Genomic DNA, 21530 nt, shown 5'->3' with positions numbered 1-21530 from the left:
CCTCCCTCTTCTTCATGATTTTCCCCTAGGGCCCATTTGTGCACATTGCCAGCATCTGTGCTGCTGTTCTAAGCAAGTTCATGTCTATGTTCTGTGGCGTGTATGAGGTAAGGACTGGGAGGCAAGATGAGGAAGAGACCAGCTTGGGAAAGGGGAGTTGGGCTAGATGCTATAATGGAGCCAGATTAATATTGGGGGAGAGGGGGAGGGAAGCATCGCCTTTGCTCTGGGCTGGCCATGATGCTGGGTGAGGGATTGGGGGGAGGGAGGGAGGGGCAATGCACTAACCCAGGCCTTAACCCTCAAAATCCATGGCCCTTCGAGCCACCGTCTCCTCCCTCTGCCCTAGCCTGTGCCTGTCCCCATACCTGTTCTCTCTTTTCTTGTGACCCCTTGCATTTTCACTCCCCAACAATCTCTTTTTCTTCCCTCTATTGGCCCTCTGTGCTGCCCCTTCACAGCCCCACCCTGCTTCCCTCCTGTGCTGACCCTCCCCCATGTTGGTCCCTCACTTCTCTCCTGCCCTGTCCTGCCTGCTTCTCTGTTGCAGGCCTCGCCTGAGCAGCTTGATCTCCTGGTGTCAGCCTGTGCAGTGGGCGTGGGATGCTGCTTTGCGGCCCCCATTGGAGGCAAGTTTTACTTCCTCCCTTCCCCTGATTGCATTGCTTGAGCAAGATTTGGGGGTGGTGGAAGGGGTGTGGCTTTAGGCAAGGCACAGAGGATGATATTCTGAAGGCCTTGATTTCCATAGCCGGGGATGGCAGGGATGGCGTAAGAACAGGGGTTAGCCATTTAGAGAGTAAACATGGACCTTGGGCCAGGCATCAGCATTTCCAGCCAAGGAGAGTGTTTCCTAAGGAGCATTGTGAAGTCGCTTCCTACTTCTCATAACCCCAAGGGTGCTGGCTCTACCTGAAGTCACTCCATGTCTCTCTCTAATGTTAATTCCTGTTGTGGCTGGACCTGGTTTCTAGGGGTGAAGCTAGTGGGAGCCGCTGGTTATCACAGATTAACTACCTTGTCTGTCTAGGCTTTTTGAACTTTTACATCTTTTCCTATTTCTGGAGGAATGCTGCGAGAGGTCACTTCCTGTTTGTCAAATCTGCTGATTTTTTTCCCTTCTGGGGCAGTAAGGTTTCAGGGATCACGGAGACTGATGGGGTCACTATAACCAACCTCAGCCCCATGACTCAGGCCTCTCACTCTGTCCTGTTCCTCACCAAATGATGTTTTCTTTGTCTCTGTCTATCCGTCTCTCTCTCATCTCTCCTATCTGTCCCTTCACCTATCTCTTCCCCAGTAGCAGCCATACTATTACGCTGATATCCTGACGGTGGGCTGTGCCGTGGGAGTTGGCTGTTGCTTTGGGACACCACTTGGAGGCAAGTTGCTGACATACTGACCAATTCTCCCATTCCCTCTCTAACCTGAGTTTCCAACTTCCTTTCCCATCTTCTATCACCACCAGTGTTAGGAAATTATATGTCTCCATGGGTGTGGGTATGGGTGTGTGTGTGTGTGTGTTGGGGATGGGGGAGGGATGTAAGTGTGTGTATTCACACTATATCTGACATATAGTGTGTGTGTGTGTGTGTGTGTGTCTGTGTACATACCTAAAGCTATATAGTGTCTGTACACACGAGATGTTAGCAAGACCAAAGACTCCATACACATCCTTCCTGCAGGGTCCCCTGACCAGGTTTCCCCCTAATCTCCTGCCCCGTGCTACACTTTAAAAGTCAACAATTCCATGCCCCTGCTTCTAGCCATAATAATTATTCTTAGAACTGCTATTATATTACTTATCCTCAAGGGAACTTTGCCAGCTTTTTAATGACTCACACCCTCTTGCTAACAGAAGTTCCTCTTTCTACCTAACCTCAATTCCTCTTTGCTGCAATATAAATCCTGTTTTGTCATCAGTAGCCAGGGAAAAGCAGCTGGTCATCAGCCTCTCTATCAACATTTTAAACACACAAAGCCAGAAATGCAGTGTTCCATTAGGTTCTTCTCAGGTACCCAGAGTCATCATCCTTCCTTATTTTCAAATAAGAGACACTGGTTTCTTTGGTCCTTGTCTAGATATTTCTTTTTATACTCTGAAAGTTTTCATCAATAACACTCAGGAACGAAGATGGGTTTTCCTACCCTACTTTTGGACAAATATTCTTTAGACTGATGGGCAAGAAGGGGAGCAGCCCAGACTGATGTTCTATGTCCCTGCCCAGAATTCTGCTCTGGCTTCCTGTGCAGCAAGGAGTTAGTGTTGGGGTGCCAGGACTGGCCAAGTAACTAACCCCCTTTTCTGGAAGTTCCCAAATTGCTTTGCATTTTCTTTTCAGTATTTAAGAATTTAGGTAATCTTTGCTTAAATGATTGCATCATCTAAGATGAAGAGTGAAAGGTAACTGGGAGTTCCAGAACTGAGGTTAGCTCTCTCCCCACCTATTAGGCAAGCAATACTTATTCACATTTTCTTTGTAATGAGTAACAGATTAATCAATGAAGCCTAGAAAAAGAAATAAACGTACTTGTCCAAGTTTGCCCAGTATATACACTTAGTAGTAATCAGAACCAAAGCCATCTCGTTGGACAAGGGGAAATAGACTTTATTAGACTGAACATTTCTTTGGAAAATTATTCTTTCCAGTAAGATTTTCACTTGTGATTCCAGAGAAGAGAGGACAGGGCTGCGAGACAGTGATAAAACAATACTAGTTGGAGGAACAAAACAGTGGAGAAAAAAAAAGATACCTATTCCCCGAGGATGAGGCATTGGACTAAGTGAATCTCTAAGGTCCCTTCCAGCTCTCACATTGTACGTCTAAAATGTCAGGAGTATGAGGCATCTTTTCCATTATGCAAATGAAATCAGTACTTTCAGTCAAGGAGCCAGTATTCCCAAGGTTAAGATGGCTAAGGTGACCTGGATCAGGAGAGGAATGCTAAGACAAAAGCTGCAAGAGACTGACAAATATGTCTGTGTTTGTGTGTGTGTACATATGTCTGTAGATAATATAATTATTCTGTGACAATTCTAATTCAAAAATATTCTCTAGGCCCACTGGATACAGTGTTAAAGAACGAATAAAGGCTCATGTGGGAATAATAGGATATGAAACACCAGGCAAGTACAAAGATACGTGTCATGTGTCTGGGTGCTCCTCCCAGGGCCAGCAGAATCTTTTGTACATGTTTTTTTCTGATTCAGGTTTATGATTTTATCAGTGTAGGGAACGTCCTTCAAGGAAAATCTCTCTAGCGATGCAGATCTGGGACTTTTCTGCAATTTATGGTCCTAGAGAATTGTCTGGGAGACCCAGAGATCGTAGATGACTAGCCCAGGGTCCCACAGCCAGTGTGTGTCCCAGGTGAACCCAGACCTTCTTTGTCTCTGTCCACTAAATATATATATATATATATATACATATATATATATATATATGTATCATGTTTCCTCTCACAGTGCTTTGTACATGGTAGGGCATTAATAAATGATTATTGAGTCAGATTTGTTATACTAAAAACAAAATTCTGAACTTAAAAGGGGCTTTTTAATGTCCAGAGGGGACAAATTCATTAATTAAGGTTCTATTTGCTTTTCTGTTGTCAGCCTCAGTCATTGTAATCATTAGTGTCTATCAGTGAATCTCAATTTCCATAAGTCCCTTAGAATCCAGCACTCCAATTTTCCCCATAGGAGCCTTTATTCGTTTTTTTTTTCGCTGTCTACTGGGCCTAAAGAATATTTTTGGAATGGAGTTTGTTAGTTTATTGTAGTGGTTTTCTTTTAACTGTTAAATCAGCTGAATTCTTATGAAACAAAGAGATTTGCCTTTTTAACTACTCTTAATTTCAGCATAAGGTTCCCTCCCTCTCTCTTTCTCCTCCCCCACTGGAATAGCAAAGAATGCTCTTTTCCTTCCTGTAGATTGGTACATGGCAAAGACCCAGCCCATAGGGGAGACACAGACTGCAGCAAGCTATTCCTAGCCTAGGATATTGGAGGCATCCAACTGTCAACTTTGAGAAGCATGCTAAGGTGCCTCATGGCCCTAGAATGAACACAGAGACAGATGACATCACTAATGCTCTAAGGAGAAAAAAATCAGACTTAGAATACACACACACAAACACACACACACACACACACACACAGAGACATGATAATGTCATCTCTTGAGTTCTTAGATAAAAGTGGCCAGATAATCCCAAATGGTGAGTGATTCCCAAATCATTTCCTGTTTGTTATGCTTTGGGAGCTCATTTCTAATTATAATCAGCTTAGGCTAATATTAAACTTAGTTTTCATGTCCTGAATGAACACACTGACTGAGAGCAGGGGAAGTGTCCGGGAAGTGAGCTGAGAAAAAGGATGTCATCCAGGGTGGCTTGTTGGCCAGACATGACCAAGGAATCAGTCAATTTACAGTTGGACCGTCAACAAGTGGGCTATCCTTTGTTGCCAACAAAGGACAGAACAGGAACTTACTTCACCTGATTTCTCAAGAGCACTGTTCTATGTCTAGATGCACTGGGCTGAATGTCTTAGGATCATAAGAAATTTTGACCTGGAAGGGATCTCTGGGATCATCTAGTCAAACCCTCTCATTTTACAGAAAAGGAAACAAGGCCCAGGGAGGCTAAGAGACTTACCCATGAACACAGAATTTCCAAGTAGCAGAGGCCGGATTTCAGATCAGCTCTTCCTGACTACTCCATCTACTATGCCATGCAAATTGCCCTCTATACCATAGCAGACCACTGACCTGCCTGGAAACTATTTTTGCCCTTAGATTCAATAGATTTTTAAGGCTGGAACAGACTTTACAGAGGTAACCCTCTGCTCTTGCGGATGAGGAAATGGAGGCCTAGAGAGGGAAACTTGAGCAAGGAGTAATTTGCCCACAATCACAGAGATAAGTAAACAGCAGAGCCAGGATTTGATCTTGGGTCACATTCCAATGACTCAAATTCCAATGCTCCTTCTGTTATACCAGATTACTTTGTTAAAATCCTATTTTGTTACTTGAGAAAGTGTAATACTTGAAGACTGTCCTCTTCACAAAATTATTATTAGCTAGCTGTCACCCATCAAAGCCAGGTAGACTGAGGAAAACTTGATGAGATGGGAGCAGGTGGGCAGGGGGAAGAAAGAGGAATGAGCAGTTAAAAAGTAACTGGTGCTGCTTGAAGGAACTAGGCCAGGTAGGGGCCTTGGGGAGTTGCTTCCTGGATACTGGTTACCAGTATGAGGGTGAAAAGCAGGATGTTTGGTAGTTCCCATTTCTGAAGTGCTTTAGTGTTTACCAAGCCCACTATATTGTCTTTCTCTTTCAGAATCACAAGTTTTTTTTTTTCTAGATCTAGCCAAGTTTCCCACCCACCCTGTTTGTCTAGAGTCTCAGTTCACAGTTTTGATAAAGATGAAGTTAAAAAGCAAAACAAACACTAAAAAGGCCTCTTTGGTGTCTCCGTTATGAGTTTACTCTCAATTCATCTCATCAAAGGCCAGCATCTTCTTTCATCTTTGCTGTTTATAGATTAAAAAAAATCCTGTCGTAGCTTCTATAAATTGCATCTTATGCCAGCATCATCAACTTCTCTTACGTTTTCCCTACCAACCCTTGTGTTTTGTTTGTTTTTTCTTCCTGTTTCCACTCTTGCTAGTATTCCTAACCTGAGATTAGATAACAAACTTCTGTCCTGTGAGCCCCACCTTTCTTTGGCACAGGCATGGGCTTGTCTGTGGTATTCACCTCTCCCATACTCCTTTGACCCTGGACTTCCCTGCCAAAGAACTGTTTCAGTTAATTCTGGAATTGTTTTTTCTTTTTCTCCCGTCTTCTTCCCTCTCTATCCCTCTTCTCCCCTCTCTACCCCGCTCTTCCTCTCCCTTTCTCTTCCCTCCTTTTCTCTCTCACCTCCTTTCCTTTCTTCCCTTGCCTATTCTCCTTTTCATTCCTCTCATCTCCTTTATTCAGAATATGGAGATTTCATTATCTTGTCATCTTAAATAAAACCACCTTCATGTTTATATAAAAAAGAAGGATCTTCCTAATCATTTCATGAAACTTCTGCCCTACACAGCTGCCCCCCTGGTACTTTGAGTCTTGCACCTAGTGGCTTCTTTTAGGAGAATCCCCATAACTCTGATACTCTGGCTTTTTAATTCTGTTCAGGATATGTGTGTATCTCAAAGAACCTTACCACTTCACTGGAGAATTTACCTAGCTGTTTCTCTCAGACCAACATGGAAGCCCCAAGGTTGGGGGAAGGGAGGGGATTGGTTGAGAAAATTCTCATTCCCTCACAAGCACTATTTCTTCCTTCCTCACCACCCCCACTGCATTCAGGAGCATAAGTAGGACATTTTTGTGAGAAATAGTATGGAAAATGTAGCAGAATTGAGGAGAAAGTGTTGGGTGCCTCTAAATGAGGGAGTGCCCCCCAGTACCTGAGTGTGGTCTTGGCCACACTGTATATGTGATTTCCATCTTTCCTGCATGTTGAAGGATGCTGTTACCCCCATATTCCTTTCACACCAGTCCTCCATTTTGGGTAGTACCATGGCTGTGATTTGTAGAATTTCAGCATGGCTTGGCATAGAGCTAGGAACCCCAGGGTTGAGAGAGGCTGCTGCTCCCTCCTCCCTCCTCAATATCTACATTTACAGCAGAAAATCCTTCGGGCTCTGGGTCGAGGTTGTCAAATCATTTTTTCCTGGGCTGACACCAGACCCCATGACTCCATAGGAGTGCTGTTTAGCATTGAAGTTACTTCCACCTATTTTGCTGTTCGGAATTACTGGCGAGGATTCTTTGCCGCTACATTCAGTGCCTTTGTCTTCCGTGTCCTGGCAGTGTGGAACAAAGATGCTGGTAATAGGGCTGAGGGGAGGGTGACAGGTCTGTGGGGGTAGTGTATAGAACATGGTTGCTAACAGTGGCAGGGGATGGTCAGGGGAGTCCTGTGAGGCATATATGTGGGACCGATATGTTGGTAATGATGGGGGAAAGAGCAAAGAACTCATACATTTGGGAGATAAGGGCATAGAGAAAGGTGATGAGAAGGGGAAATGAGGGTCTGTAGATTCTGAAGGAGGCATAAAGGAATTAGGGAGCACCTTATACTGACACTGACCATCTTCCTGTCTCTTCAGTTTTTGTATCACCTCTCCCTCTCCCCGTTCCCCTACAGTTACCATCACAGCCCTGTTCAGAACCAACTTCCGAATGGATTTTCCCTTTGACCTACAAGAGCTTCCTGCTTTTGCCATCATTGGGTCAGTGCGGTAATTGGGGGAGGGAGCAAGGAGGGAGATGATGAGGGCATAATTTGAGAAGGAGGCGGGTCAGCACAGGAGGAGGGCCCTGGCGGGATGGCCTTGAGAGGGAATTCTGATGCCTCTTCCCTTTGGAGGCTGGGGCAGTATTATAATCCTTTGATCTTTTTAGTTGGGTTTCATCTACCTAATTTCATGTCTCCTCCCAGGATCTGCTGTGGGTTCTTGGGTGCTGTGTTTGTCTATCTGCATCGACAGGTTATGCTGGGAGTCCGAAGGCATAAGGCTCTCAGCCAGTTCCTTGCTAAGCAGTGAGTCACTGCTCTCTCAAGGCCCACCTTCTAACCATGCTCATTTTCTGCCACCTTTTACCCCCCTCTAAAAGCCACTCCTTCAGTGTCTCTGGAGGGCATTATACACCTCCACAGCAGGTCTTGGATTTCTATCCAGGAAGGAACTTGATATTTCAGGGTTGAGGGAGGGAGGGAGGAGGGAGGAGCAGTAGAACTAAGAGACATTTCTCTCTTCCCAGCCCAGTTCCTGTATAACCTCTGTCCCTTTTGAAGGCAGTCATTTGGGGGAGGACAAAAACTTTTTGGTCAGGGAATTGTGACTGCAGGCCATTTCCATTTGTAACCCAGACCCTCCCAACTCGAATTCTATGATTTGGGGTGAGGTGGAGGAATGGGTTCTTGGAAGGGGGCTGGGTTGGGGGCAAGTGCCAGTTCTGTTTCCCTTGCAGCCGCCTACTGTACCCAGGGATTGTCACTTTCATCATTGCCTCATTTACCTTCCCCCCGGGAATGGGCCAGTTCATGGCTGGAGAGGTCAGCAATGGGGAAACTGGGGAAGAGCCTTTAAAGCCAGCCAAGCATATGATCAGGATTAGGGGCTCAGGCTATAGCTATTCCTTTTCCCAGGGGGTTCCGGGACACTCATTCCAGTCACTGCCCAAAGGAAGAGTCTTGCCTTGATCCTGAGCAGGAGTGGGTTAGCTCCCTGGAAGGAGGTGGTGGCTTTCCAGAGAAAGGGGCTAAGTTTTTGGAGACCCCTCCCCCAAGTAACTTTCCCCCTTCATCAATAGCTTATGCCCCGAGAAGCCATCAGTTCTTTGTTTGACAATTACACATGGGTGAAACATGCAGGTGACCCCCAGAGCCTGGGCCGCTCAGCTGTTTGGATCCACCCCCAGGTCAGCGTCATCATAGTCATCTTCTTCTTCTTTATCATGAAGGTATTGTTCTTTTGCTCTTCTAACCCTCCTGATCACCCAACCCTCTAATCATACCCGGTCTGGAACCCCAGAGATATGGGGGTAGGGGCAGGATGAAGGATGGTAGTTCAATCTGATTCTCCCACCTTCCTGAAAAGACAGTGTGTCGCAAGAGTAAGGGCTTTTGCTGACCTCTAAGGAGTAAACCATTGTCAAGGGAAATGTATGACAAGGGGGCACATTGTAAAGTACAGTCTGCTGCTTAGCAAATGACCATATCAAATCTAAGTTGGTTATATGATCATTCACAAAGTCATTCAGATTGTTCATACCTTAGAGCTTGTTTCATGAAGTGTAGAACAGGTCTGGACAAAGGTAGACCCAAAGGCTTCAAGCAGCTTTTCTGTAACGAACATTCTGGGTTCAAGGGACACTTCAGGACTGTGGTTATTCTTGGGGTTACAGGGAAGGGAAAGGATCTCTGGTCCTCTTATGCTTTCTCCCTGTCTCGTTCCTGATTGACTGTGAGAACTATAGTCACTTTAACTGAGAAGTATGGTTAGATATTGGGAATAACTTCCTGATGAGCAAGATGGGTCAGGAAAGGGAGGCCAAGGAATGGAAGAAAGTGCAGAATGAGGGAGCAGACACTTGAGGAGTCCCTAAATCTATAACTCTTTTTCTCTGCTTTCCCCTCCCTAATCACCTAACCTTATGGATTGGAGGTAGGAATATGAACATATTAATTTCCTGAGAATTTAGACAGTAATTGTGACTACTAAGAATGGGCACATGTCTAGGGGAGGGAAAGGGGGAAACTGCCAAGCTGGATTGAGCCCTGGGAGAGGGAGCCACCTTCTCCCTGCTCTGATATCTCTGTCTGACCCAGTTCTGGATGTCCATTGTGGCCACTACTATGCCCATCCCCTGTGGGGGCTTCATGCCTGTGTTTGTGCTGGGTGAGTCCTTAAAGGGTTGCAGGAGTCTGGGGTTCTGGGAGAGTGATGGAAAATTTGGTTTGGGGGTTCTGGGAGAGCTTTTGGGCTCTGAGGAGGGGTTGGCTTGATTCTGGGAATCTGGGGGGGAGGGGCTTTGGGGCTCCTAGAAGGACTCTAATGCTCTGCCCCTCAATTACCCTCTCCATCCCTCACACAGGGGCAGCATTTGGGCGACTGGTTGGAGAAATCATGGCCATGCTCTTCCCAGATGGGATCCTATTCGATGGGATCATCTATAAGATTCTTCCTGGGGGCTATGCAGTAATTGGTAAGATTATTCACTCTCTCTTTCCTACCCTGCTTTCCCTACCTCCACCTCCACACACAATCAAATACTCTAAACCCAAGGGCTGTGTCATTAGCAATAAGACGCCTCCACTCTCCTCATCTAAGAACTATTATTGAACAATAATTCTCCAGCTCCTCATACTTGGGGATTGTGTCCTAATAAGGGAGACATTCTCCACATGTCTCCTTTGTTCCTCTAACCCAGTGACTTCACTATCATTGGTGAGAATTGTTCTAAAGTCCCTCTATACCATCTTTGGTGAGGTTTTCCCAAATAACTCTATCCTCTAAGCCAGGAGGACACATTTTGATCAGTGGTTCCCCTTCTTCTTCTCCTCTTCCCTCTTCCCTCCCATTTCAACCTAGACCCCTAGAGTCAGGAGACCAAAATTCAGTCTCAGCTCTGCTATTTACTCACTGTGATCATACCAGTCATAGATTTAAGGCTGGAAAGGACCTTAGGGGTCATCCAGTCCAAGCCTTTCATTTTTGCACATGAGTCACCCAAAGCCAAAAGAGGTTAAGTGACTCACAAAGGCAGGAAAAAGCTGAGCTGCGATTTGAATCTTGGTCTTCTGACTGTCAATTAAGTGCTCTTTTCACTATCCCATGCTACAATCAATTAAGTTTGCTGGGCTTCAGTTTCCATGTAAAATGGAGGGGAGGAGGAGGAGAAGTAGAATAGACTAAGTAATCACCAGTTTTCATAGTCTGTTATACTATGAAAATCCCCATTTGCTAAAAATTCTCTATTTCATCAAGGCCATGCAGAGCTATAATGCCCAACTTCCAAAATGCCTACAGTCAGGTCTCCTTCAGGTGCATAAATACTAGCCAATGTGGCCTTCACAGTAACCATGTTGCCTCCTGTTTTGCTCCTTCTTATGACCTTCCCTGGTGACTAGCTAATCCTTCATAAGCCCCTGCCTTGTCTGCCATAATGACTCTTCACATGTCTTCCTCCTTTGCCTGTATCATTCTCTCAGAATTTTCCATTTTTCTATGTCCCTCCCACTGATGTTCACTTCCACATCTTTAGTGTCCTACACTGGCAGTATACTCCTTATATTCTCCAGGTGACCTATTTTATATCTTCCCCTACTGAGGGGAAGGGGCAGAAGGGAGGATTAATGCCATGTTCTTCCTAGCGTTGAGCAGCATTGACCAACATGTTACCACTCTATGTTGCTAATCCAGGGGCGGCAGCACTCACTGGTGCAGTGTCTCACACGGTTTCTACAGCAGTAATCTGCTTTGAGCTGACTGGCCAGATTGCCCACATCTTGCCCATGATGGTGGCTGTGATCCTTGCCAACATGGTAGCCCAAAGCCTACAGCCCTCACTTTATGACAGCATCATCCAGGTCAAGAAGCTTCCATATTTGCCTGACTTGGGCTGGAGCCAGCTCAGGTCAGGAAGAATAATCAAGTGGGGTGCAGGGGGTGGTGCTGGTGTCGGGAGAGCGGGAAACAGAGGGTAGTTGAAGAATCCTTCCTGTCCAGTCAATCCAGAATTAGATTGTGTCTGATACAGAGAAAGTGATTTCATTATCATTGGGAAAAGTGGAACACTGTGGGATTCAGAGGCAGAAGAGAATATAGGCAGTCCTGGTACTCTGCACAGGAGATTCCCAAGAGTGGCTTCATCAGGACGTTAGGGTTGCCATGAATAGCTAGGAAGAGTGGCAGCTTCACCATTTTATGAAGGAGGTAGGTCTGTATATGGTGGTGGAAAAATGCATAGCCTTAGTCTGTGGAGGGAGTCTGGGGGAGAAACTAGTTGATGCTTGAAAGTATAGAGTGACTATGGGGACCTGACATTTGGCCCAAAGTCTTTCTTCCCTGGTGTTGTCATTGTGATGTATAGGGAAGCTAGCTCAGCTTCTGTTGGTTGCTGTTCAGTCATTTCATCCGCATCTGATTTTCCATGACCCCATTTGGGGTTTTCTTGGCAAAGATACTAGAGTGGTTTACCATTTCCTTCTCCAGCTCATTTTATAGATGAGGAAACTGAGGCAAACAGGGTTAAGTGACTTGTCCAGGGACTGTCAGGATTGACAAGAATTGTCCACAGCTAGTGTCTGAGGTCAGATTTGAACTCAGGTCTTCCTGACTCCAGGCCTACTGTGCCACCTAGCTACCCCCAGTGTTTATCAATTATTCTTGGGCTTTGGTTCTTGTTGCTCCAGAGCCCACATACCCATGTACCAGACTTAGTGAAGTAAATGTTGGTGAGAGCTGTGGTCAGATATACCCTAGTGCTATTTTTCTATACTTGCTGAGCTGATTCCCGGTTTTCTCACTCAAGAGAAGGGTGCCCAGGTTTTTTTTTCTTTTTCTTTTTTGGAGGGGGGAAGGCAGGGCAATTGGAGTTAAGTGACTTGCCCAAGGTCACACAGCTAGTAAATGTGTCAAGTGTCTGAGGCCGGATTTAAACTCAGGTCCTCCTGACTCCAGGGCCAGTGCTCTATTCACTGCGCCACCTAGCTGCCCCAGGATGCCCAGGTTTTGCACTCATATTATGGTAAAGCCCTTTGGAAAAGGGGGAGAGATAACTTTAGGAAAGGTATCTGGTAGACTGGACGTGGGAACTTGACAGATGGGCTCACTCATTATGCTTTCTTCTTCAGCAGCAAATACACAATCTTTGTTGAGGATATTATGGTACGTGAAGTGAAGTTCATTTCAGCCTCCTGCACTTACCGGGACTTGCAAGCCCTGCTTCAGGCCACTACTGTCAAGACCTTACCCTTAGTAGACTCCACAGGTCAGTGGAAAAGGAAAGACACATATTCCTAAAGGAAGAAGTGGGCTGGGAGGATGCACTCAGAGAACACTTGTTATAATGGAAGAGACATGGCCTTTTCTCTTTATGGACATCCTCAATTGATGAGAACTCCCCAAATTTAGGGAGAAAAGTCTAAAGCTGAGATGTCACACAAGAAGACAATACCAAGACAGGCAGTGTAAACAGGAACAGGAAAGTTTACTGGATTTCACCTCAGAGGTGAATTCATGCAAATCCCAGCTCTGCCATTGGCTACCTGTATGATATTGGGCAAGATGTTTAAGATCTTTGGGACTAAGTTCCTTATTTATAAAATGATCACCTCTGAAGTCTCTTCCAGCTCTAAAGCCATTATTCTATAATTCTAAGATATATGTTAGCATAGTTCTGCTGTTTTCCCAAGGTCTGCATTCATCGCAAGTATCTTCTAATGGGTTTCGTTGTTTGATGACTTCACATTTGTCTTGCTGATAGACCCAACTTTATTATTTTTTAAAAAAATAAACTTTAGCAATATATTTTGTTCTTTATATCACTAGAATTTGTCCCAGCATCTCTTTCCTTCTTCCCAGAGAGACATCTATATGACAGAAGTATTTTTTTAATTTAGAAAATCAGCACACTCAATCAATACATCAAAAAGTCTAAAAATATATTCCATGTGCCACACCTTTGGACTTCCCTCCTCTGCAAAGGAATGGAGAGCATCTTCTCATTTCTGTTCTTTGGGGCTACACTCGTTCTGTATGATTTTACAACATTCACTTAGGATTGTTTTATGATTCTTCTTCCTATTAACATTGTTGTAGTCATTGTATAGATTGTTTGTAGACCTTGGACACCAGCTTTCAAAGTGTATGTACATTTTATACCAACTGAAATGAAGGTGAAATGAAAATTGAGGCCCAGAAAGGTGCTCAAGTGGCAGAGGCATGATTCTAAGACCTTCTAGTCTATCCAAATCAGGTGCATTTTCCACTAGGGTATGCACTGGAGTTGGATGGGATCAATCAGGAAAATTATTGGAGCTATTTTTTTTCCTTCAAAAAAGCAGCTGATGGGCCTCCTTTGCTTTTAACTTAACATTGTTGAACTTACGGAGAGCCTGCTGGTGATCCTGGCTCTCCCCTAGACTCGATGATCTTGCTGGGCTCAGTGGAGCGATCAGAGCTGCAGTCCCTACTTCAGCGTCACTTGAGCCCTGAGCGGAGATTGCGGGAAGCCCAAGAGATGGCAAGAAAGTTGGCAGAACTGCCCTTCACTGGGCAGGTGAAGCAGGCGGGTCAGGAATTCCCCAGGAACTCTTCAGCACAGGGCCGGCCACAGTCCTTCGCCTTTGTGGATGAGGAGGAGGAGGAGGACATCAGCGGAAGGACAGAGGTGACATAACTGGAGAGACATGGGGGAAGAGGGGGGAGGTGAGGATGACAATGTAAAATCAATCTGCAGGGCCAAAGAAATAGGATTGTTTTTTCCCCTTTCTGTTCTGGGGATGAGGGGACATGGCAACCAGAGAAAGGGTGATTGGAGAGCGGAGGGGAGAAGGAGAGAAGGAGGGAAGAGGGGAGGGAGGGAGAGAGAGAATTGCCTTAGCAATACCCTAAGAGATTAGGGTCTTGAAACTCTTAAGGGTTCTCTAGAACTAGGGCCTGGAACACAGGTATTTCTGAGTCATTCATCAGAAGATTAGGTCGTAGGTGGTGGCAAGAGATATGAGTGCAGAGGGATACGAGAAAGATAGAGGAAATATGTGGGGCCTAGGTTTTGATAGACTGGTTAGGATCCATTTAGGATGTGTGTGTGTGTGCATGCAGGGTATGCGTGTGTGTGTGTGTGTGGGGGGAAGGGTGGAGGGGCATGTTGGTGTGCATGCCTCCTTGCTGGAACTGACTCTGCTGTATCTTACAGCTTCCTCCTTCTCCTCACACTTTAACTGCTCCTTTGCCCTCTGAGGAACCCAATGGGCCTTTGCCCCACCATAAGCTTCAACCAGAAGCACAGGATACTGCGGGTAAGAAACAGCTATCTCCTAACTCTACTTTCCTGTGGCTACCTCCAACCTCTTCCACCTGCCCCAGTGGGAATGGAGTATTCCTGTGTGTGGCTTTCAGGGAGGTCCTCAGGGAACAGGGAAGGGATTTCTCAGGTGAGAAAATGGAGGGAGTAATTTTAAGAGAAGGCTATCTGCAAGCATTGTCTGGAAGGACCCTAACTACTCCTGGGGGGAAGCCTCAGGAAAGGTATCAGTCATTCCCTCCTCCTCTGGCCCACATGACTCCTTCTATTAAGGCCGAAGGTTTCCCTTCCTACGGTCTCTGCTTCGCTGCATACTGGGAAATGGCTTCCACACCAAGAAGAGGACGCCACAGGTAAGGGAAACCTCTGAGGGACTTTGTGGGAGAGGATCTCAGGGATAAGGATAGCTCCGTAGAAGGGAGGGTACACTTGAGGGGAGTGTATTGTTCCTCGGGAAGAAGGGTACTGTGACCTTGAGGTGGGGACAGGTGACACTTATCTTGGCTAGGTGGCACTCTGGGGCTAGAGGTGACAGTGACCCCAAATTTGACTCTTCCAGGAAACCATCAATTTAGTGGACAACATGCCACCTGAGGAGGTAAGTGTGGGATGTGTGTATCAGTTGAATGAGGAGGGATGTAGGGAGTAATAGTTTGTGAGGGATAAGGAGTAAGGGAGGAACCATCATGATTAAGGTTAGGGTAAGTCTGGGAATCAGGAGATTTGAATTTTGGGTTCTTTTATCACTGAGTGACATTAGCCATTTAACCTCCCTGTGACTTGATTTTCTCTTGTTTAAAACAAAGGTAATAACATCTGCCTTACTTGCTATGGAGCCATAGGATGTCCTTCTGATGATATTAAATGCCCAGAGAGACCTCTCAGGTCCAGGGTGAATTTCCTACTTTGTTCCCTTTCGAGAGCCCCAAGGCTTGGTTGGCTGACTGCCATGGTCCACTGCCACCCAAGCTCTCTCTGGTGACTCATCCCTCAGGTAGTCCTTGGGGAGTGATTTTCAGGAATGCTATCACTACAGTTTTAGAAAAGAAAAAAAAAAACCACTTTACACATGGATACACACACACACACACACACACACACACACACACACAGAGTAATGAAAGTATGCTATTCTTCACCCAAATTCCATGACGGTCCTCCTCTTGCATTTCTCAGGGTCTATTGTTTGGCTCAAAGGTGATAATAGATGTGAAAGGTCTTTCTTTGAAAATTTAAAATTCTATGCGGGATGGGGGTGGGGGAATAGGAAAGCAGTGGAGGGAGGCAAGATTCCTTTGGCATAGGACTGGGGAGCTGTCCGAAGGGAAGATGAGGGATAAAGATGGATAGACACATTGTTTATAAAGGCAGGACTCCCACAGCACACGTCACTGGATCATAGATTTAGGCCTTAGAAATCATTAAGTCCAACCCCCTTATCCTTTCTTTTTGGATAAGCAAATAGCTCTTTTATTGCTGAGGGAATTAGAATTGGGACTCCAAGCATGACCTAATGCTTTTCCTCACAAATTGTATGAAAGTGTCCGTATATGCCCCATTCCCATGATTAAATTAACATACAACTTTCTCTTTCTTCCCCCAACCCTTCCCACGGCAGTGAGGAACTCATTCTGGCCAGATGGGAGGAAAGGGGCTGCTCCATCATTTCCAGATGGGATGCCTATGAAGGGGAGGGGACTGGTCTGGGGGACACCTGGATAAGTACTCTCTGTGCTACAGGGAAAGCTTGTGAAATGTAAAGAGGACTCCCTTGTACTGGCTTCTTTTCTATTCTGGAGACATGGAGCCCTGAACAAAGAAACCCTTCCTTTAAGCAGCCCTTATGGGTCAATTCATTTTACAAATGAGGAAACTGAGGCCTAAAGAGGTCAAGTGACTTACTCAGGACCATACAGCTAAGAGGTATTTGAGGCAGGATTCAAACCCAAGTCTTTCTTACTCTAAGTCCTCTCCAAGGGCGCCATGCTTCTCTGTCCATGAGGTGATGTTGGGATTGTAGCAGGGAAGGTATAGAGGCTACATATAGTCAGTTATATAAGAGTCTACAGTCTAAAGATCACCATTATCTAAAAGTACCATCAGTTCTACCTGTATAGGAACCTAGGGAAAGGCAGTCTCAGTCTTAATAGATAAAAGAAACTGTGAAATTGGAAGAAGGAGTAGAGTTTTGTTCATCACTCAGGGTCTTTTGGGGGTGGGCAGGTAGAACCCTACCTACATAAAATAGACAAAATCCCATAGAGTTTTAACCAATATAGACCTGATCTAGACCCGGATGGTACCAGATGGTAGATGCTAATAACTTACACACAAAAAGAGCAGTGTTTAAACTCAAATTTGTTGGAGGTGGGAAGGAGAATGTAAATGACAAAATATCAGCTTTAGAAGGGTCCATAAAAGCTGTCAAGTTCAAACCTTCAACAAAAATCTCTTCTACAATATAATTTGTCATCCAGTCTTTAAGACCTCTTTGGCAGCCCATTCCTTTAGTCTCAATTTGACTCTCTACAGTTTCCACCCATTTTTCTATGGGCCCTTCTTGTCCTGAGGGTCTAAGCAAAACAGGCCTAGTCTCTCTTACAGGTGAAATCCATTAAAAAACTAAAAGACAGCTACCACGTTCTCCCTAAGTTTCTCTTCTTTAGGCTAAAAATACCCAGTTCTTTCAACCAACACTCATATAGCACAAACTCCTGGTCACCTTCCTCTAGATGGTCACTAGCTTATTAGTATCCTTCAAGTAACATAACTAATGCTTGCAAAGTACTTTGCAAACCTTAAAGAGTTATATCAATGTTAGTTATTATTAATCTTGGGGCAATTAATTACAGTGGGTAAGAAAGTTGGACCCATGAGTTAGGAAGACCTGGGTTCAAAAGCCTGCCTCGGACATCTACTAGCTACGTGACCCTGGGTAAGTCATTTTACCACTCTTAGACTTAGTTTCTTCATCTGCAAAGTGGGCATGATAATAGCACCCACCTCCCTAGATTGTTGTGAGGATCAGATGAGTTAACTGATGTAAAGAGCTTTGTAAGCTAAAATGCTATGTAAATGGGAGCTGTTATCATTAGCAGCATTAGCTTCCTAAAATGGGGTGACCAAACTGAACACAACACTGTAGGTGCACCCTGATTAGGGCAGAATACAGTGGGACCATGACTTTGACAGCCGTTAACACTCATCCTCTTTTAATGAAGTATTAATGAGTGCAGAAGAGCAGAAACTGAGATGGGCAAATGACCTACCATAACAGCCAACCAATGAGCTGGACAATTGAGACATGACACGAAATAACCACAGAATCACAGGGGAATAATGCCTAGCATTTATACAGCACATTAAGGTTTGCAAAGTACTTTCCATAGGTCCTTTTACTTCACAATAATCCTCCCTTATTTTACAGATGAAGAAAACTAGGCCTAGAGAGTTATGATTTTCCCAAGACCACACAGCTAGTAAGTGGCCTTCTGACTCCAGGTCCAGTCTTTTTCTAGTATGTGAAAAGTTTGGGTAATTTGAACATAGACCAAAGCAGGTCACTTAGCTCTCAGACTTGATGTTGCTTTGTCTCTTAGGCGAAGACCCTAAAATGAAAGCACTAGTTGTTGTGTTTTTCTGTTTTTGAAGAGGACCATGACATCAGGGAAATGATGACATGACTGGCAGTTGACTTTGATTCGAGTGAGGGAGGGCTGTGCAAGGTCACCAGCCTCACTTTCTCCTCTAGAGCTATCTGGGTCCAGTGACCAGATATTCATCAGGATGACTGGAGATGACCCAGGAGGCAATGGAAAACCCTGGCCCTTTTAGGCTAAGGCCTTTTCATGTACTCACTTAGAGGTAATGCCTATTCAGTGAATAGGGCTCCTTAAGGATGGCCCCTTTAATTAGAAAAAAGGAAAAAAAAATCAAGCTGGGAGGGGAAGACCCTCAGGGTTGCTGTTCCAAAGAGAAACAGTTACCATTGACATTCACTCTAAGCCAGGAGGTACTGTAGGGTGTTATAAAAGACAGTAGCCAGTACAATAGTCTTTTGCTTATAGACATTCTATATAATGGGATCTTCTATTTGGGAATCACACACTTTGCATAAGACTAGCCTCTTGTATAGCATTTCCTGTACTTACAGCTAATTCACTTAATTCAGATTCTATTTATAGCACTACCCATTTCTAGGAGTCTATTAGATCATTTTTGGGGTAGCTAGATTAAGGAATGGACAGGTGGGGTCAATGCCCTTGGGAGGGTCACAGCTCCCTTCTGCTCCTCCATCTCACCTTGTCCACCATCACCGCTCTTTCTTGTCACTTAGCACAATTCATTCTTGAAATACTTGGGATACTACTTCTAGTGGGAATAGGGCAGCTGTTACACATGGCCCTACTTCAGGCCCTGTGCATGTTGCTGATGCCAGGCAACAAAAGCAAACACCAGTTTGCTTGAGCATAGCCTGGAATAGCTTCCAGGAAAGTAATTTTGCAAGTCCAGAGAAAACTCATGTGCCCCGCCTACATATTAGTAATCTTGTCTAGTAGTGTGGTACTTAGCTCGACGATTATACAATTGCCTAGCCCTGAGGTGGCTGAAAACATAAGAATGGCACAGAATACCAACTAGACGCCCGGGCCTTTTTGAAAATAGGTAAACTGACATCATGAACTGACTGAAAAAGAATAGGACAGGAAAATATTTATTATATCCTAAACTTTCGCTGCTAGGCTTTTTTTTTATAATGGCCATTTTTCAGTCCCAGTCAGAAAGCTGTCCCCATTTGTCTTCCAAATTAATTTTTCTTACTTTGTCCTATCTTCCTCAGGCCTTTTTGACTGACTGCAAGCCACAGATTGTTATAGCATTTGAAGGTTTACAAAGTGTTTTATGGACACTGAGATAGATGGTGCAAATAATATTACCTCCATCTCTACCTTAGAGATGAGAAAGGCCAGGACACAGGGATGTTAAGTTGACTTGCCTGGATTAATACTGGCAAGTGTCGGAACTCTGACTCAAGTAATTTGTCATGACTGAAGACTAGGGGTCTTTCCAGTTAGATCAAACTGTTTTATTTTGTTGTGTCTTATTTAGTTCAAGAAGAGTTAAGATTGTGGGGAGCTGAAAAATCAGGCCAGGTAATAATAAAGGGGGACTTGAATTACCCAAACAGCCTGGTGGAACACTGCGCCAGGAGGGCATGTGAGCAGAGGCTTTTGGACAGAACAAATGATGGCTTACAGGGAGAAGTAGCCCTAGAATCCACTTATGTATTGGACTTGGTCCTGAATAGTGAACAAGAACTGGGGCAGGAGGTAACTGTGAGTGAGTGATAATAGCACAATGGAATTCAGCATCCTGGTGAGAGACAGAATGATTAAAAAAAAATCTATCATTCGGTTATTCAGTTTTAGAAAAAAAAAAGGAACTATGACAAAATTCAGACAATAGGGAAAGATGGAAGAGTTTAAAAAGGTAACCTACAGGAAGCATGGATTCTATTGTTTAAAACAGTTTCTTGGAAGCCCACAATAAATAGCTTTGAGGATCAAAGTATCAAGGGTTTATTTTGGAGGAGGGGTGAACCATGGATGACTAATACGGGAAAAGACATTTTCCCCTAAAGAATAAACTCAAGGGAGGAGAATATTTCCCTGTTTGGATGGAGTGGCATGCCAATATATAAGTGGTTTCTAGAATTACCTCTCTCTGAAGCCATCATCAGGCCCAAACTAGAAAAACAGAAGGCCCAAACATAAATGAGGAGCACTTTTCAAATGACTCAAAAAACCAATAACAAACCCTTTGAGATAATGTTTAAAAAGTGCTAGCAAAGTGCCTGGCATGTAGGAGCTACTTAATAAATGCTTGCTTCCCCTACCACTGCCCTTTCTTTGAATACCCCAAAGGGAAGAATCCCAGTAGGGAGTACAATGGCTCAGTGATCCTAATGCAGAAGGTTTACCAAGAGAGGACAGAAGATAGCAGATAGAGTATCAATTCTTAAGAGGTAAATTTTCCTCAAGGCAATGTTAGGGAGATTCCATTCCCAAAGTGGCTCTTGAAAGGGACCAGTCGAAGGGACTGCCACAAGTAGCTGTAAATGCAAAAAGTATTCTTGACAAAATTAGCAAGCAAAGAGACAGGTAAATCACAGGGACCCCAAGGGTAATGTCCACTTTGGAATTTTGAAAGACTCCACCGTTAGTGACCAGGGATCAGTTCTGTATCCAATCTTATCCCACATTTCAATAATTGATCAGGACAGCTAAGTGTTCAGAGAACTCCAAGACTGTAGGTAAAGATGGCTAGCATTTATATATCATTTTAAGGTTTTACAATTGCTTCACAAATATTATCTCGTTTTATCTCCACAACAATGCTGGGAGGTAGGTGCTATTGTTATCCCATTTTACAATTGAGGAAACTGAGGCAGGCAGAATATAAGTGACTTGTCCAAGGTCACACAGCTAGGCAGTGGCTAGGCAGTGTCTAAGGCAGGATTTGAAGGTCTTCCTGCCTCTAGAGGTTTATCCATCGAACCACTGACCTACAGAGGACATTAAGCTTCTTAAAGTAGTAGAAAAAATTATAAATTCAAATTAAACCCAGAAGGGATCTTTGAGATCATTTAGTTCCATCTTCTTGGACAGCTGGGTGGTACAATGGTTAAAGTGGCAGGCCTGGAGTCAGGAAGAATCATCTTCCTGAGTTCAAATCCAGCCTCAAAAACTTATTAGCTGTGTGACCCTAGGCAAGTCACATAACCCTATTTGCCTCAATTTCCTCATCTGTAAAATGAGCTGGAGAAGGAAATGGCAAACCCCTCTAGTATCTTTGCCAAGAAAACCCCAAATGGGATTAACAAAGAATTGAACACGACTGAACAACTTCCCAAAGTCACGTAGTTACCTAATAGCAGAGCAG

The 21530-nt window shown here is 44.5% G+C and overlaps 1 protein-coding gene across 1 annotated transcript in view; it reads left to right on the top strand.

Annotated features, from left to right (window-relative positions):
* Positions 1-21530, top strand: part of CLCN1 (chloride voltage-gated channel 1) — a 33479-nt gene that overhangs the window by 8221 nt on the left and 3728 nt on the right. Inside the window, exons 6-20 of the mRNA XM_036760866.1 lie at positions 30-107; positions 1304-1382; positions 6756-6881; positions 7201-7285; positions 7495-7596; positions 8028-8112; positions 8370-8519; positions 9388-9457; positions 9654-9764; positions 10982-11195; positions 12418-12551; positions 13705-13952; positions 14481-14583; positions 14862-14941; positions 15148-15186. Coding sequence (XP_036616761.1) covers positions 30-107; positions 1304-1382; positions 6756-6881; positions 7201-7285; positions 7495-7596; positions 8028-8112; positions 8370-8519; positions 9388-9457; positions 9654-9764; positions 10982-11195; positions 12418-12551; positions 13705-13952; positions 14481-14583; positions 14862-14941; positions 15148-15186 — 1704 coding nt within the window. The remainder of the gene's footprint in view (positions 1-29; positions 108-1303; positions 1383-6755; positions 6882-7200; positions 7286-7494; positions 7597-8027; positions 8113-8369; positions 8520-9387; positions 9458-9653; positions 9765-10981; positions 11196-12417; positions 12552-13704; positions 13953-14480; positions 14584-14861; positions 14942-15147; positions 15187-21530) is intronic.

This window comes from Trichosurus vulpecula, chromosome 5, assembly GCF_011100635.1.
Source record: "Trichosurus vulpecula isolate mTriVul1 chromosome 5, mTriVul1.pri, whole genome shotgun sequence".
NCBI lineage: Eukaryota > Metazoa > Chordata > Mammalia > Diprotodontia > Phalangeridae > Trichosurus > Trichosurus vulpecula.
The sequence above is the reverse complement of the archived record's forward strand: the minus strand, read 5'-3'. Positions and strand labels throughout refer to the sequence as shown.